Source organism: Limulus polyphemus, unplaced genomic scaffold (genome assembly GCF_000517525.1).
Source record: "Limulus polyphemus unplaced genomic scaffold, Limulus_polyphemus-2.1.2 Scaffold189, whole genome shotgun sequence".
Classification (NCBI taxonomy): domain Eukaryota; kingdom Metazoa; phylum Arthropoda; class Merostomata; order Xiphosura; family Limulidae; genus Limulus; species Limulus polyphemus.
Window position 1 is genome coordinate 696,511 of NW_013665799.1, and position 18,685 is coordinate 715,195.

The following is an 18,685-nucleotide window of genomic DNA, read 5'->3' on the forward strand; positions in this document are numbered from 1 at the left end:
TGAAGTCATTAAGTACGAAGTGTCTTGTACAGTTGTCATTATTCTGATATATATCTAGTAAACAGCGTATTTTAACATCACCATATTTAGCTTATTTCATTACTGCTTACAAACAGCAGTATTTATATAGACTTTCAGCTGCCGAGTGATCATTCTAGCTGATGTGTTCTGTTATTTAACGATAGGATTCATTGTAAATAAAAAGCAACCACAAAAACACAAGTATGTACAATGAAAACTTTTAATATTTCTAGCTTCAAATGGATAAAGTACTGGATAAAAGTTATGTGAAAAAAATATAAAAATATTTCACTTAAAGTGATTATTAGTCGAATTTTGTAGGCTTATAAGGCTTTCAATTTTCAAAAGCTTATGAATATTTTTACCCTAACATATATTTCTAGAAATACATATCAGATGCATTGAACACGTTTTTAGGACAGTAACGTTTGGCTGAAAAAAAATCAACATATGCAGTATAGCGTCATGTCTCATCATATAAATATTCAACCATAAAAAACAATAAATTGATATTTAATGTTTTAGTTCGAAGGATTAATGCAGAACTATTAAAAATTACCAAATAATATAATCAACAGAGTGTTGCCTTAGCGAAAAACAACTGCAAAATATAAGCGTTCAATGGAAAACACATGAGCTGACATAAACATGTAAAACGTGTAATTTATTAGCGGCACTAATGATGATTATTTTAATACATAATTATAAGAAACTACTAAAGATGTGTTATATGTGAATGAAAGTGAAAATAATAATCAATAATAGAAATATTGTAAATCGCGTTGTACTCCTAATATAAACTATTAAACTTAAAAGCAGCAAAAATATGAACGTGAAGGCAATGTGTTTAGGTGATGTTTGTTGTAAACACTAATAAATAAATAACAGAATGACATAAAATGAAGGGTAGAACATTTTATTTAGTTTTATAGGAAAATCCACGAAGTACATGAGCTAGAAAACAAATGTTAATAATTTAATATGTTTAACAACATTGGTATTTATGTGAAAGAGAAAGATTCGTTCACACAGTAGGTAATTTTTGAAGATGTCTTTTCTCTAAGTATTCACTCTAAACTTTCTAATTGTGTAGAGGCTATAGAGTAAGTGTAGAAGATCATTTAAATTTTAATATAGGATTGACTCAAATTATTTCATTGAATACATTCTGTTTCAGTAACTAAAATGTTTCACTTTACCAACTATACATAATACAGTGTTCTTTATCACAAACAAAGAGAAACCGAAACAGTATGCAAATGACATGTTTCGTATGAGCTTCTTTTGCCATAACTATTTGCATCTAAGAACGTTAGTTAGAAAGAGACTAGATCTGAGAAGAAAAACACATAAGATGTGTAGGAATGGCGTATGACATGTGTGCAAAGTGGTAATAATGTATTTTCCATTACGTCACTAAAATTAAAAATTAGTTATACAGAAAATGAGGAAAAGAACTGGGAAAAAAATACTAAAATTATAAAAAAACTAAAATCACAAGAAATCATATTGATCAATAACTGTAATATGAAACAATACGAATGAAAGTCTGAATGACGAAACATTTACGAAAACCGTACATGTTGAGCACAAAACCGTATTGAGTACATCATGAAAAGTAACGATAATGTTAGAATTAATGAATTTGAAAACCTATTCAAAATTTAATTTTTTTATTCCTTGTTTTGAATTGAGTTTAATTATTGATCTATGTTATAAACTTTCACAATAAAAAATGGTTAATGGGATTTTCTATTATTGCATGACGAAATACAACCAAACCGATATTTGAGGTCAAATTGAGGTTTGAGGATTGATGTTTTTCGTGACTGAATAATAATCGGAGCTCATCCGAACCACGTGCTTGTTAGGTACACAGCAAACATTTTTACCTTCAAATTTCGTGACTAATTTTGTCAAGTCTATCGACAACCTTCCTTTTTTGTTTATTAGAAACACAAAAAATATTAAATATTTAGTTGATTATTTATGTTATTAATCTTCACTGAAATATGTATCTTCCAAACTTAAAAAGAAGCAAATTATACTTTAAGGACACTTCTGAACTTACTCTCCAAACTTCTGTACACTAAAGGTCTTCAAATGCTCATGCTCGTAACTTTAATTCATTTCATCTTTTTAAATTCAAATACACCTTTCTTAAGGGTCTGCTCTTACAAGTAATACAATTATATTTTGACAGTATTTTATTACAGTCTAAAAACCAACAAATGACTGACTTATGGAAGAAAGCTATGTACCCAAACATCATTCGTCCCTGTATCAAAACTTCAATGTCGATGTATAGTCGAGTATGTGACATCTTCTCCGAAAAGATGTACTCCTATAGCGAGATTGTACAAAAATGTAGAGTCAAAGGACATAGCAGCTGAAGAAGGGAATCTTCAATGTTCTTCGTGAAAGCGAGAAATTCGCACAGTAGCGAAATTAGGACAGCAAAGCATTAAATCCCCCCATTCCAATCACGACTAGCGTCTGCATCAGAAAAGTGAGTTTTGTTGTTACGAAAGAGAATCCTCAGACTCCCAAACCCATTACAATGGGGCTGGAAATATTTGAAAAAAAATTAAAACAGTAATCTAAAGCTAAAAATCCAAAAGTTGGAAGGTTTGCAGCCACACCTCAAAATCAATGGCTGTTTCCAAGAGGAAAATGGCCAAAGAAACTGGAATCACAACAATCTAGTTTAGCTATAAAAGTTTAAGTCCGTCAGTGCAGCTTCAATGGACTCCTCTGTATTTGGTTAGCTTAAGCGTGCGTATGAAAGTCACAGAAATAAAAGTTTACCCTGTTTATGGAAAGCTGCACAAGAGAAATAGGACAAGATTGATATTGCTGTTTTCTGAAAACCTCTCAGAAACTTCGTTGTATTGCTGTTGGTAAGAAACAGATGAAGTAGAAGGGACACGACAACCAGGAAAATATGCTCTTTAGTATTAGTTTGTTAAACGATAAAAACAAGTATTTTCAAAAAACATTTATAAACAAAATAAATGTTCTACCCTTCATTTTATGTCATTCTGTTATTTGTTTAATAGTATTTACAACAAACAAACCTAAACACATTGCCTTTAGGTTCAGATTTACTTGTGAACATAATATGAAAGTTAGAAACACTTTCATCTGTTTTTACAGTTTTATTTCTCATTTATGAACTGTTTTAATACATTTTATGTAAATATCACTTGATAATTCAAGGGTAACAATCTTTCAAAAGAAATGCTTGTTATAATATCTTTGTTCGAAAGTATCCTCTATCCTACGTTAATATAGTAATAGCTAGAAGCAATATTTGTGTTAAATAATTCTAATTCGGTGTTTCCAGCCTAAGCTCATCTTCAGGTTGCTTCAAATTATCGCTAGAAATAAATGTATGTAAATGTCCCAGATGACAATAAAAATAAATTATTAAATGCATACCTTTATGTTCGCCCTTAGAGCTACACCAGGTGAGGTACACTGTATTATTTCAACTGTATCCATTGTTGGAAGAGAATCCTGGTGTAAGAAAAAAACTAATAAAAAACCTTTCCAATAATTAATCAGTACAACCTTATGAATATATAAATAAGCTAATATTCCTTTAAGGAGTTTTTGTACGTGAATAGTTTTAAGTAAATGGTAAAACAAATCATGCAATCGATTCAAATAGTTCTACGCTTTGCATAGAAATAACTGTAAAAAATTAGGGAAATCATTGACTTGTTGAAACATTTACGAGTCAGATCTCAAATAACATTTGAATTAGATGAAATTGAGCTTTCTCAAGATAAATGGGTCAGAAAAATCATAAAGATTTCATGGTGCTATTCAAAAACGTTTCTGAACACAAAAGTATTCACTCTCTGCAAAGTTTCACATTTTAATGCTGTCTGAGCTTGCAATTGTGAAACTTTCAAATTGGACTTTATATTTGAATCTACACAGTCTACTCCAAATTGAGAAAGCTAAAAAAACAAAAACATTGATATTATGTAAGTAAGTTAGATTTTCAAATAAAATTAGAATATTATCAATTGCATAAGTATTCAAAGCTTTTGCTATGGTAACCATAATTCAGTTCAGGAGCAAAAAATTAGACTGAAAGATAATAAAATTAGTGTAATGGTCTCTGTCTGTGTATAATCAAATTGGTCTAACTTGACTTCAGAGTAAATGTATCTGTTCAAGCTACAACTCAAATAATGATACAATCGACCAACCATAAAGACCAAGGAGTTCTCCAAACAAGTCAGGGATAAAGTGGTAGAGAAGCACAGATCAGGAGAATGTTACAAGAAAATTTTAAAGTTGCTGATTATTCCTTTGAGTACGGCAAAGTCCATCATTAAGAAGTGGAATGTGCCTCATATCACACAGTCAATACCCAGATCAGGCTGGTCTTCCAAACTAAGCAGCCGGTCAAGCAGAAAACTGGTTAGGGATGCCACTGTGAAGCTAACAGTGACTTTGAAATATTTGCAAAGTTCCATGTCTGAGATGTGAGTCAGTGTTCATAGATCGACAATATCCCAGTCTTTACACAAAGCTGGCTTGTATAAGCGAGTGGCAAGAAAGAGGTCATTACTGAAAAAGAATCATCTCGTATGGAGTTTGCGACAAAGCAGGTAAATGATGCAGCAGACATGTGGTAGAAGGTTTTGTGGCCAAACGAGACATAAATTCAGCTTTTTGGTCTAAACTGAAAGCGCTACATCTGGCGCAAGCCCAACACAGCACATCATCCAGTCAACCCATCCCAATTGTCAAGCATGGTGGTGGCAGCATCATGTTATGGGGATGCTATTCATCAGCAGGGACTGGGAAGTTTGTCAGGATTGAGGGGATGATGGATGGTGCAAAGTACAGGCGATTCCTAGAGGAAAACCTGCATGAATCAGCCAAGAATCTAAAACTGGGTCGAAAATGTCACATTTCAATAGGACAATGACCCATAGCTGAAGGCCAAAGCCACACTGGGGTGGTTTCAAAAGAATAAAGTGAATGTCCTGGAGTGGCTCAGGCAAAGTTCTGACTTGAATCCAATATAAAATTTATGGTGAGACTTGAAGATTGCAGTCCATCAATGATCCCCAACAAACTTGTAAGAATTGGAGCAATTTTGCCAGGAATAATGGCTAATATTGTGCAAAGCTGGTAAAGACTTATCCAAAAAGTCTCAGAGCAATAATTGCTGCCAAAGGTACTTCCACCAAGTACTGACATAGGGGGCTGAATACTTATGCAATCAGGACATTTCAATGTATATATTTTCTTTGTAAGTTTTTCTGACCTTCTACCTCTTTCACACATAACAGTGTTGAGTTTTATCATTATAGTTTTAATAAAAAACAAGGTCATTAACAAAATGTTTACATTATTTGTATTTCATCAAAATGTGACATTATTGGTAGGGATGAATACTTTTGCAAGGCACTGTATCTACTGACGTTTATCTAATATAAGAGGGCTTATTGGCTTACAGGATTTCTTTTCCTCGTAAATGTAGTACTGAAAAGAACTAGAAGAAGATGAAGTAATTTTCCAAGTTACCATTGGTAATTTGTTACGTTAGGGTATCATAGACAAAAAATATTGTGTGGAGTGATATGTTGAGCTTAGGATCTTTCGAAAGATCATAAAATTCAAGTATACGACTGTGACAAGATTTACTGATGTTTTTATAACAATTTCTGGTCATTTTGTCTCTTTGTAAGCTTCCCGAATAAGGTTATTATTTTTTTCCCCAAGTTTATAGCCTATTTCCGTTACTAAATTTGTTCTGTGCCTTTTTTCATAAGTTTTGTCTGGATTTTTTATTATAGAACTTTTGTATTTTTCTCAAATTAATCAGTGCGTTGTTGTTGTTTTCTGAACAAATAGAAGATTTTCCACAGATGTCAATTTGATATGACTTCAGTGTTAGAAATTCCACGTTTCAAATTTGTTATTTTCTTTCCAACGTTGAGGAAACATTAAATTGCAGGTAAGGAGGTTTATCGAATAGAATTATCAAAACAGCTTTTAAAGAGGTCGATAATCAATTTAAATTTGTTACCGAAAAGACTGTATTTGTATAAATAACTTTTCTTAGTAATTAAATTTCTTTACAACTAACTTTCCATTTCTTTGATATATTATTATGTTATCCATGTAACAAAAACATATTTCTAATTAATCTACCACCTGTTTCGCTAGCAATGGCACAATGTGTCTATAATTTTTATAGGGGACGCTTATTGTTTACTTCTAAGCAGTGGCACAGAATGCAGATAGCCCATTGTGTAGCTTCGTTTGATTGCTTGTTTATAATTAAGCACAAAGCTACACAATGGAATATCTGTGCTCTGCCCACCACGGGTATAGAAACCCGGATTCTAGCTGTACCACTTGGGGGCAGTGTAGCTTCGTACTATGAAAACAACGACAAAAATAACAATCTTATGTAATGGAAGTTAGAAAAGAAAATGCTTGATATATAGTATCGTAATTCATTTAACATTTTCTTTTGCAAAGTTTTTGTCCCCTTCTTTACCTAAAAATGGGTATAAGTATTATTTTTCTAAGAAAATTATTGATGATTTGCATGTTTTATTACATGATACACTGCAAGAAACCATGCAAGGACAATCGGAATTTGTAAAGTTATAAGAGCAAAAGCCAGTGTCATAAGATCATGTCACTCATATCGCCATTAGTTCATTGGTAGTAAATGATAATCAGTCGTGTTAATAGAAATGCATTGGTCATTCAGCCTATGTTATGCATAACGGCTCACACAATCTTGTTTCCCGTTGTTACTTTGAAGTGAATTATAGTTTAAAGTGTTTTAAATTTTTTATGAATTTTAATTAAGACATTTTGTATTTCACTCATGTGAAGATCCATCGGACAAATGGAAATCGCCCATTCACATCAAGCTGTTGTGAATTGGTTAAAATTGTGTCAAAATGTTGTTAGAAGATTGTGGAACCGCTTTCAAACTAATGATACTGTTGGTTGGACAAATGGACAAGATATAACCAAACGAGCCATTATATATCCGTTCATTATGGAGCATTGCAATTGTACGGTACTTGCCCCGAGACTAAATTAGATGTTCCCAGATAAAACTGGGCACCGTTTAAATGTCAGTACAGTTAGAAACAGCGGTCACAAGATTGGCCTATATATCAGGCTCTCAACGAGATGCATTTTGCTCACATCAAAGCACAAAAAAGCACACTGGTAATGATTCTAAGAATATATCCATTGTTGGGCAAAAGAGACGTGGAGTAATACTGTTTGTATAGGTGAGTTGCGATTCACTCTGATTGGCCCATTTTTATAGAGGAACATGATACGTATGTCATGGATGGAATGATCATGTGTATAGTACTTAGCATTGCTAAACCTATAGTCCTCTACGTCCTCCCGCATGGTACATTTATATTAAGCATTATAACGACTGTATTCAGCAACCTTTTGTGATACCATATGCAGGCGTAATTGGCCCAAGTGGTTGATAAAGCCGAATAAAGTGGTCTGCAAGCTCATCAGACTTTACTTCCATCGAGTATAATGGGATAATCTCTAAAAACACGCTGCATCCCTCAAGAGATTCCAGAAACATCATTTTCAGAGAATTTTTCAGAACGTATTGAATACCGAGTTTAAGAACACAATATTGATCCCAGGCTATCTTTGCTCTTAGTAGTAACGGTACTCCATATCATAGTGAAATGTCATGAACTGTAAAGATATAAAGCCACTTCTGTCACATGTTTATCTATGAACACAGGCCAATTATTAGCATTTTACATCAAATGTCGGACCAGCAAATACCTGTTTATAAATGAACAGATTGATTTACATTACTTTATAATAGTAGTTCTATACTTTTTATACCTACAACATTATAAATTACAATTACCCTCTAATTGTTTTGTGCAGTGCGCGAGAAACCTTTCGTAAACCTTTTATAAGCATAATTTATGTGCTACGGTCTGTCATATTTAAGCGGTACCGTTTGCGATACAAGGGGTAAACAGTCAAATCAGAGATCCTAGAGTTCATGCAAGGCCATTTCTACCCTAAGGTTGATGTTCATAGGGAGAAAAATCAGTCAGAAACACCTACTACCTATGCAGATATTTTAATAAATTATTTGCATTGACTGCCACAGCTATAACATCCCCACAATAATACGTGTAGATATTTTACATAACGGGCTCACAGGTTAAAGTGTTTTAGATTGGTATTGAACCACGGCTCGACCATAATTAAGGCATTTGTATATTTCACGAATGCCTTGTGTTGACAAAGTTAAGATGGCTCAATCAAACCAATGATGATCATTTCAGAGTAACCCTAACTGTTGCAAGTGTACAAGCAGCAACGTTAGTATAATATATTTCCATATGTGAATACTCTCGGTTTTCATTATTGAAATATCACATGTTCACCTACAAACATGTTTATTTTATTTTTTTAAATTACATATTCTGCTACATTTAATGCACTTGTAAATCTTTAATGGGTGGAGAAAAACGTAAAATATTCAAATGAAATAGAAGATAGATTTCTGCAGTTACTATCAGGGACAACAAAAAACACATCTTTCATGTTCTGTGGTTTCGTTTTTATGAGAAATGTTATAGAGAGGGATACTTTTCTGTCGTCCGGCTATTCAATAGCACCGTGCTATGAAAATTACAGCTTAAAAACATGACATTCTTTTTTTTCTAACATCAGTTTAGAAAACATTTATTAGAGCTTAGATGCTTAAGTGCAGATTGGAAGTAAGAAAGAGTTATAAAAATCATGACCGCAAAATCCAAAAGAAAACCTTAATTAATACCCAACTCTTCGGCCTCCGCATATCTTTTATAGTTATATATAATTAAAGGTAATAAAAGAAACAAAGAGAGAAGTTAAATATACTTTTTATCGCTGAATTATTTGTATAATGAAAGGATTCATTTTCATATTTACTTCTATAGCAAGAATTCAGAATACCCTAACGGAAAGGGTTTTCATATCTTCCAACTTAGACAGTTTTTTTTACTCATTTGTCAGAACCGTTATGAAAGCAGTCCTATTACCATATTTCAAGCACGACTTGCCTGGGAACAAAGAGAATGACTATTCTTTTGTGCTTAATATATCAACTGTTATATCTGAATCCCAGCACAAAAAACATTACAGTGAAACTGTAATAATGCTTCTGTGCATATTCTTTTATATTGTCGTTCTTATGAGGAAGCTAGCACTTGTTTGATCATTTTAACATTGTTGTTTGAAACCTAAGACGGACAGTATATGTTTATTGTTTGAAGATAACAGTCAAGAACGTAATGCACGTGGGACATTCAATCTCATCGACCCTTCGCTGATATGTCTAAAGTTATTATTATGAACTAAAGCGCAATATTTTAGTTTGCGTGATTTAATGCTTAATAAATTATTAAGCAATATTATCTGGGGCATATTAAGTATTATTTAACCTTATGTCTCTGTGATTATAATGAAGAAAATTCCAGTTATTGTAGAAGAAAATAAAATCTCTTGAAAATTGTTATTACTCGAGAAAGTTCTTAGACTGGTTTGCATATTATATTTTGACACATCTATATTTGTGTATGTTGTCGTGCACAGCGTATCGTATCTATATATATATATATAATAGTCAAATGTCCGTCTGTCACGTTCTGTATCCCCTGAACGATTAGTCGTAGAAAAGAAAATTATATATCAAAATGATTCTGTTTAAGAGTCTATTGCATAAAAATATTCATGTTTTACAGTTCTTAAAATTTCATATCATTATCGACATCGATCCGTTAGTCTTTGTATGTGTTAAACGGTCAATCTGAGAAAAAAAGTTATTAAGAACAAAAATGTTTATTTTTTATGAGGGAATTCACGAAACGAGACTTCCTCCGTTGACTGATTGAAAGAAATATTTCGAAATGTGTACATGAATGGAAAAAAATCTTATAGAGAGAGGAACGTGTTTGAGTATATATTTGTTGTTTTTCGGCTTATATAAAAATATATATTTCTCATGTCGGTATTATTTTATTCTACCATCTCAAATAAGTTTTTTTGAATTGAAGTGAATATTTTTCCTTTGACATTTCTTGTAGAAATGACAACTGTCAAAAAAGAGCTCACTTCATTAGCTGTCTTTTCTTGTGCTTAGTAAAATGACAAGGAACGGTAGCATCCAACGGAAAAAAATCACAGAGACTACTTTGCGAAGCTGAGCTCTCTAATGTGTTGGATGCACTCACTGCATTGGAATCCAACGATTTTTTGCCAACAGTGCATTATATTCAGCTTCCTTTTATTATAAACAAACGTAATGCTATATTCGTTATTGAAATAACACATGGCAAAAGACAGTTGAAAACGACCCACTAGACAATCATATTGCATATACGTTCTGATCCAAGGGATTTGGTTGACTGCACATTTTATATTTATTCACCACTATTTTTAGGGAAATTACCACTGAATTGTTTCAACGGGCATCTGCTAACTATATTTTAAAGGCTGATATTCGAAACCTATATGGCTAAGATGTTGACCCAGCATTTTCATGTCCAACATATCTGGTCAGTGTTTATAAAAAGATATAAAAAATGTGTCCCCAATATATCACTTCTTTCATTTCTAAAGTATTTTACATAGACCTATGGGTCAGAGTTAACAGTTTAAAAACATTATATGTAAAGTGTATTTATAACATAATATTTTATTTACAACACAATGTTATCAACTGAAGGTATTCCTGATTATATTAACACAAGCAAGCCATATATTGAATTCATGTTTAGCACATAAGTCTATTTTTAGACTATGCTTATTTGTAGTTAAGCACAAAGCTACACAATGGGCTATCTGTGCTCTGCCCACCACGGGTATCGAAACCCGGTTTATAGCGAGGTCAGTTAGACAATGAGTAAGCCAAAATAATGATCATAGGAAAACAATTTTATCACAATGAACTTTATATTTATAATAAAGACGTCTCATGGAGAACCAGAGTAGTGATGGTTTTTTTCTTTGACACTGTGGTCTTAATATATGTTGTATGAGTAACAGTTTATGAATTACTGGAATTACTTTTGTTACACATTCAATAGAATTTTAGGAACTACAAGAGTGTGATTTGTCATGTTTTCTGATAATTCGGACTGATAGAAAAGGGTCCTTATAACACAATAAAGCAAACTGAAATATTTATTTGGAGAACAATTTGAGAGGTATATTTTTGTATCTTTGATTGATTTTCAGAATTAGTAGAACGTTATGTATAGAAATATTTCATCAGGCTCTTAAGCATATGAAATGATATTTCTTTTTCAATATTAGTATGATTTAAATAGATTAAATTACATTTGTTTTCTATTATTTAACTTTCAAATATAAATCTACAAAACAGGTATAATACTTCATAAATGATATTTAGGTTTTCTGCATCTTTACTCCCTCAAGAGCCTAATAACTAATAATTTTGATAGTTTACTAAAAACTTCAAATACTTGGTCATCTTGTACTAGCATTAAAGAAAATATTTTAGTCACTGATACAGTCTCATATTATAAACCACTAAGTTAATACTTAATAGTTTCCATTTTCTGATATTAGCTGAGAAACAACGCGAACCTATTAAGCTGAGTATAAAAAGAAATCACCTAGACATGATAACTAGAAATGGTAGATAGACAAGGCAGATACACATATCTAAATATGGCATGGCAGATTGACATTCCCCAATATAAATATATGAAATATGAAATATATTTAAATAAATATAAAACACTTCAGGTGTTTTAAACCTGAGCCATTTTTCCAGGATATAAAATATAATTAACCATATGTGTATCTACAGATAAATTCCGTAGTATTATTCAGATTAACGTTTCTACAAATACCACAAAAAACGGATACTTATTAAATATATGCAAATATAAACATTTTATTCTATAGGCTATCTGCCTTCTCTTTGAAAGTTATGACATTGTTCAGTAAATCCAAAAACCCTTAGATATATTAGCCAAAAGCCTTTATCCAAGTTGTAAAAACTTTATTAAACATTCGTCTTTAAACAATTGGAGTAATGAATCCATAATAACTACAATATTATTAAAATTATTAATTTCAAAAGGGGGAATAGAAATCTTCAAAAACTTACAGAAACAATATAGGTAGCTTAAAGCGAAAGTACAATCGCAAAAAAGTAAACAAACAAGCTTAAGGTTTGAGACATAGTATTGAAATTATTTCCTAAAGTTACTAATACCTATTTTGCTCCATGTCTAAAAGCTGTAATATTTAAAAGAGTCAAAATAGGGCTTTGATAGTCAGCTTCAAGGATGGCTACTCTATCTGCAGTATCTCTAATATTCTCCATCATACAGTGTTGGCTGTAATTCGAAACATACCACCAGCCATCACTACGATTGCCGATCCTATGCTCGAAACTGAGCTTGATGCTATCTTTTAAACTACGGCTTAACGATGTTTGAATAACATTTTAGACATTTGTGATCCTGTCAGCAGCGTCTTGTCGAAAGGCCTACGTAATGTGATGCACACACAATGGTTTATCCTGACAATTAGGTACTGACTTTAAATATAGAGAAATGTGTAGGATGTTGGGATGTTATAATTATCACGAAAAAATGGTGCAATGACATATAAAGCCAAAATAAAAGAAAAATAAGTGTATTGTGTAACGTTTGATGTTACTACTCTTTGTGATGGAACAGCGGTAAGTCTACGTATTTACAACGCTAAAATCAGGGGTTCAATTCTCCTCGGTGGACACCGCAGATAGCCCGAAGTAGCTTTGCTATCTAGTAATATCTTTTAGCCCAAACGCCACTTGGTGATTATTTTGGTAACTGCAGTAATAATATTTCGTTGTTCTGCATAATGTATTTATAACAAACATTGAAGATTAACGCAATGTAACCCTTTGTGTAGTTACATTCTTACAAATGTTAATTAGCATAATATATTTATATACTTTTTTGGTTTAAACTACAGTATAGTTCTCTAACAGGTTTGTCCACTTCAGTCGCTAGAGGGCCATCTTTTATTTTGGAACCTCCTAACCATGTGAGCTTTTACAACACTTCTGGAGTAATTATTCCGTGTTCAGCAACTGGAAATCCACTACCAGTTGTTTTATGGACTGATGGTCTTGGAAATAGATTGGAGGACATACCTGGTCTGCGTCGCAGTCGGTCTGATGGCTCTTTAATATTTTCGTCTTTTCCTGTCGACCAGTACCAGCAGTCTGTGCACTCAACTTTCTATCGTTGTGTAGCTTCAAACACAGTCGGCACGATTGGAAGTAGAGATGTACACGTGCGAGCAGGTACTTTTATTGTCTCATATTTTATATGAACTAGTGAGCTTATTTAAATAGTTTAATTAAGACTAAATCAATATGCATAAAACTTTTAAGCAGAACTTTTATTCTTTATCCTAATTGGGTGATTAACAAGACTCCGTCATAATGGTATCATTAATGATATGTATGAATGCATTATTTAGATCTGCATATTATTGTACCTAAAGTTATATGTGGAAAAATCATTATAATTATGGTTGATAAGAAAATCATTAGGGAAAATTATATTTGGATTATCAGGTGCACGTTATATGTTTATTTACTTGATTTTACGTTATATAAAACATGAATATAATATGTTACACGTATCGCCTTTATTTGTTTTATATAAGTAAAAGTCTTGTTTACTAATACTACTTCGTTTAACTCAAAGAAGTAGACCATATGCCGTATTTATGATTTGGTTATTGTTACTGTTATCGGAATAATAAATTATACACTTTAGGAAATACTTTCCAAGAAAACTTATTTATTATATGCCTTGTGTATGAAGTATTTAACCACCTGGTTCACTACAAGTACGCTTTAAAACCATAAAACTTACTTTATATAAGTTGTAATGTTTCTTCCAGTGCTAATCAAAATCAGCAAAAGAAATTATGAAAATCTCTCAAAGCGATAACAACTTGAACCTCGCAGAAAATGGGAATTAAGATAGAAAATACAACACAAATCCAATATGACATAGAAGTTCAATACAAAATTCCACAAAGTTGTTAACTATTTGTAAAAATAGGGGAAAAAAAGGAAACGTCTTTAAGGAATGCGGTAATTTTCGTACTATCAAGGACTATATCTAAACTTATAAAAATAAAACATTTGCTTTGTCTACGAACTACTCCGTAGTCATTGAACCAACCTCAACCAAACTTGTTAGGATGATGCATTGGACCAAAAGGTATGCCATAGGATGGGGTTTACCTGACCTTACCTATCCTGGGCTGCGCTCACAGTAAATATATATTTGTTTAGCTAATGACTCCACGCTCTTGGACGAATTTTTATTGTTAATGTTTTTTTTTGTTGTTGTTTTGAGTTTTTTCTTGGGAAATTTTGAATTTTTTCATGTAAAATGTTAAATGCTTACATGTTTGTCAAGAAAAATGTAACAACTGTCATTAGTCCATAACAGTAATAAAACTCATAACATGACCAGCCAAGAGTTACAGTTTCGAGCATATCAGTTCTCATTAGTTATTAACAGTAATTAAGATTACCACGCAAAGAAACTTCACATGGAAGTTGCGCCCACTTTATAAGGACGATTATCATATGTTAATACTGTTGCGAAGCGCCACAGACGACAAGTTTAATACTTATGTTTGGTTAGAAAGCGCATTGACGCCGCGATTGGTATGGTTGAAAGGAAGCCATTTCAGAGGAAAAATATCCATATATAGAAATTGTTAAGCAACGCACAGTCATATGAAACATATAGAACAACTTGCAATGCAGAGAAATTTCATGCAACACATCAAAACCACACTTCATCCTAATCAACAGCAGCACATTCATACACAAAATGAGAGCTGCAGTTATAAAGAAGAACCTTTCGATCTAAAAATAATCATCACTGGTTTCATGAACTAGATAATAAACCTAAGAATAGAAAGTTGATGAAGTACAAACCAAAGGTTTATAAACTTCCAGCCATACCTCGAAATTAACAGCTATTTTCATAAAAATGATGGCCAAAGAAACTAGAAACACAGTAATGTATTTGACCACATATTTTGCAAATTACCCTATATAGCTCTAATGAGTTTTGTATGCCTTTGATCTGCATAAAAGTAAGCTTTGAGGCAAACCGTAAACTCTCTTTCGAGATAATATATGAAAACTACACCTGTAAGTGAAGCACTAAACGTAAGCAGTTAAAATGTGAAATAAACAACAATATGGTTAAATATATAATACATTGCAAAGGTCAAACCAATTTTTTCTTACAAAAACAACACAGAACAATTACATTTTTTTTTTCATAAACACAGTGTATAATTACGTTAAGGTATGAGAAAACTACATATCTTTTTTCTCCTTCAATTCGAAAGTTGATAATGAAAATTAATATAAACTTCCTATGTTAAATTGTGGTTTCTATAATTAAGATAATTAACGTAAATATAACTATATATTTCCAATAATACAGAATAAAACACCATGCTTTTATTTGTACTTTAGTATTGCCAGCAATATGAATTCTAATAATAAATAAGAATTATTGCTAACTTTTGGTCTGAATTATTGTACCCTATTCGTAAAGCAATTGCTACACTTACCATTATAAAGGATAACTAAATCCCATAATAATAATACTGTAGCTAATTAGACTGCATAAATTTTAAAATATTGAAATTTGGAGCATGTGATTGCTGATGAAAGTAGAATATTTGAATGTATGTTATCCAGTGTTGTAAAGTTTTACTTCAATAATATGTTATAATTTTTCGCTTGCTTGATTCGAACAAAAAAGAATCCAATAAAAAAAAAAAACTGTTCACTGTAGTTGACTATTACTGAAATTGATTTGATTTTATGACTTAGTGAAATAGTTAAAACAAGAAAGTTTAACACTTACGAATAAGATCTGTCTGTAAAGGCTGATCGGCAGATTTCTTTCCCGAAGTGTTTTATACTCTTATATAAATTTGCTTTGGTAAATCCAAATTAGTAAACAAATTCTATATTTTCATAGTAATATTATTAATAACAACCACAAATTGTACTGTTGCCCAGATAATCTTGATATTTTGTTACATATCTTTTGCATTTCTGGTCATTTGCAGCACTTTTACTTCAGTGCACTGTGTGATTTGTTTAGTTACCAACTTTGAATTACTATGATAATAATATATAATAATATAGCAGATATGACAATTAGAACTAACTTATTGGATTCTATGTTTACATGTTCATATAGCAAACACTTTATACATTTCAAACAAATATTTTTTTCGAGCTTAATCGTAATGAGGAGTGATTGTGCTAGTGGAGATTACACTCAGTTAAAGTTACCACCTAAAGTATATATAGATCCATCGCGCAACATCTCACGTTATTGACGTAGTTGATATTGCTCGAAACTACAGTTCTCAGTTAACCAGAAAATGAATTTTGTTGATTGATGTCAGCTGATATGTTTTTGTTACGGTTAATGACCTATTAAAAATGAATGTTTGATACATCTGGAAAATCTGAATAGCACGTAATGTTTTTCGTAATACAAGAGGTAGACTGTTAATGTACAAAATATACCAGTATTAGTAATTGTTTTCTCTTGTGATTTACACACCAAAGATCATTTGGTTCGCAATGATTTAAGGCATGGGATGCAGATTCAATTCTATTGGGTTTATGTAATGTGTTACCATGAAACGTTGAAACTGCGATGTGATTGACATTTTATAACTTTCTATATATATAATAATTCCTTAAACAAAATCCAACCTCATGATTATATTTCACAAACTTTAATAAATTATATCATCTTTACGATATGAATCTGATTATCTTAAAGTATTTAAAATGGGTTATCTATCAAGCGATATAAGAAGGTTACTTATGTGTTTTTGCAATACTCAAAATCATAATCGAAGTTAGTTTATTTTACATTTGTTATCCTAAACATGGACTTAAAATAACCTTGTAAGGTCACATAAAGCAACAGTAATTTAAAATGATATACTGTGACTTAAAATCAAATTAATGTAGTGAATGTAACCTTGGAATGCATTGAAAGCGGAGAACAACTAGGAGTCAGTGACATCTTTCATATCTCATCTTTAAGTGATCGAATTCTGGCACATTAATACAAGGTCTGCAAAAGCGGAGCTTTATTGTTACAGGGATAAAAAATCGATATATCATTTAGGTATGTTTAGTAGTCTATGCATTTGTATTCTTTGACTGTCACTTGTTACAAAACACCGTATATTTCTTACCACAGCTGAAGTACTGCTTATTTCAAGCCTCTTACTGGGTGGTCCTGGTGTCCTAAATCGATCCATCTTCCTTTCTTTTACAATGACATAAAGCACAAAAGATATCTCTGTCTTGAAAATTCTAAATCCCCGATCTGGATACATATTTAGGACCTGAGAGTATGAATATTTTGCATCAAAAAGAGCTGTTACACACCTTTTCAAAAGCGATAAATATTTGATTACATCAATCTACCTACGAACGCCAAACATTTGGAAAATGTAGTTCTAATACATTATTTTCCACTGCGATTTTATATCGACTGTAATTGTCACATTACTTCCTGATTTGCATATTCAAAACCATTTTGATATAATGTACTCATATCCACTCAAACTTTTGTATATATATTGTTCAACGATTTTAGAAAAAAATTGAGTTTAAATTTGTTAATTTGCAAATTTTACTTATAGATATGGAATAAAGTGCTTTTTCGAGGCAAACATTGTATCACTATGTGAGTATACATATCCACTATTGAAAATGTTTTTTTTTCTAAATTGTTTTTGAAAAATATAGATACTATTTGCCATAAAACTAAATAAAATACACTTCTTAATAAGACTTACTGTTTTATATTAGGCATTAAAGCACGTGCAACACTTGAGTTAGTCGTAATCACATTGACTTCCTATGAACCAGATGCCAGCTTGAGGAAAGGAAAATATTGAAACTATCATTATTCTCAAGTAATGGAAAATTTTATATTTCCTTACTCATGCGACAAAGATAAAGTACCAACAAATCACAGTCAGAAAATGATTTAACAAAGTCCAATATTTTCAGTTTAATTTAAACGGTGTTTAGTTGACTGTAAGAAATTTTTACAATGTGGAGTGCCACGACTATAAATGGTCGTTATCGAACTGCGGAAAAGAACACGTTTAAAATATAAATGTTGATCGTTGACCATAGAAACTGGATATAGCTGACGTATCGTCCTCTTTTCTAATGCATTTATTTCCGTTCCATTTATCACAATGAACATTGAAAAAAATCTAGTAAAGCGACTAGCATAATAGATCTTAAACTCTGGACTTTCCATTGATCGATTTGAAATAGGTTAAAAGTCTACATACTAGTTGTTACGATTGAATTTTTCACAAGTAAAGTAACATATTGGTTATAAACACCCTTACCCACATTTCCACTTATGAATATTTAAACAGTAGAGTAACAAAATGATTTGTTAAAAGTTTGTCTTCGCAGATGTACACAGCGTGGTCAAAAGTAAATAGACACCATCTTTTCAGAAAAAATTAAATTTTTCAGTCA

At 31.8% G+C, this 18,685-nt stretch overlaps 1 protein-coding gene across 1 annotated transcript in view; it reads left to right on the top strand.

The window, feature by feature from the left end:
* The window catches only part of LOC106478204 (Down syndrome cell adhesion molecule-like protein Dscam2), a 123,612-nt gene that overhangs the window by 10,014 nt on the left and 94,913 nt on the right, over positions 1-18,685 (top strand). The window contains exon 3 of the mRNA XM_022381762.1: positions 13,076-13,393. Within this exon, the coding sequence (XP_022237470.1) occupies positions 13,076-13,393 (318 nt within the window). The remainder of the gene's footprint in view (positions 1-13,075; positions 13,394-18,685) is intronic.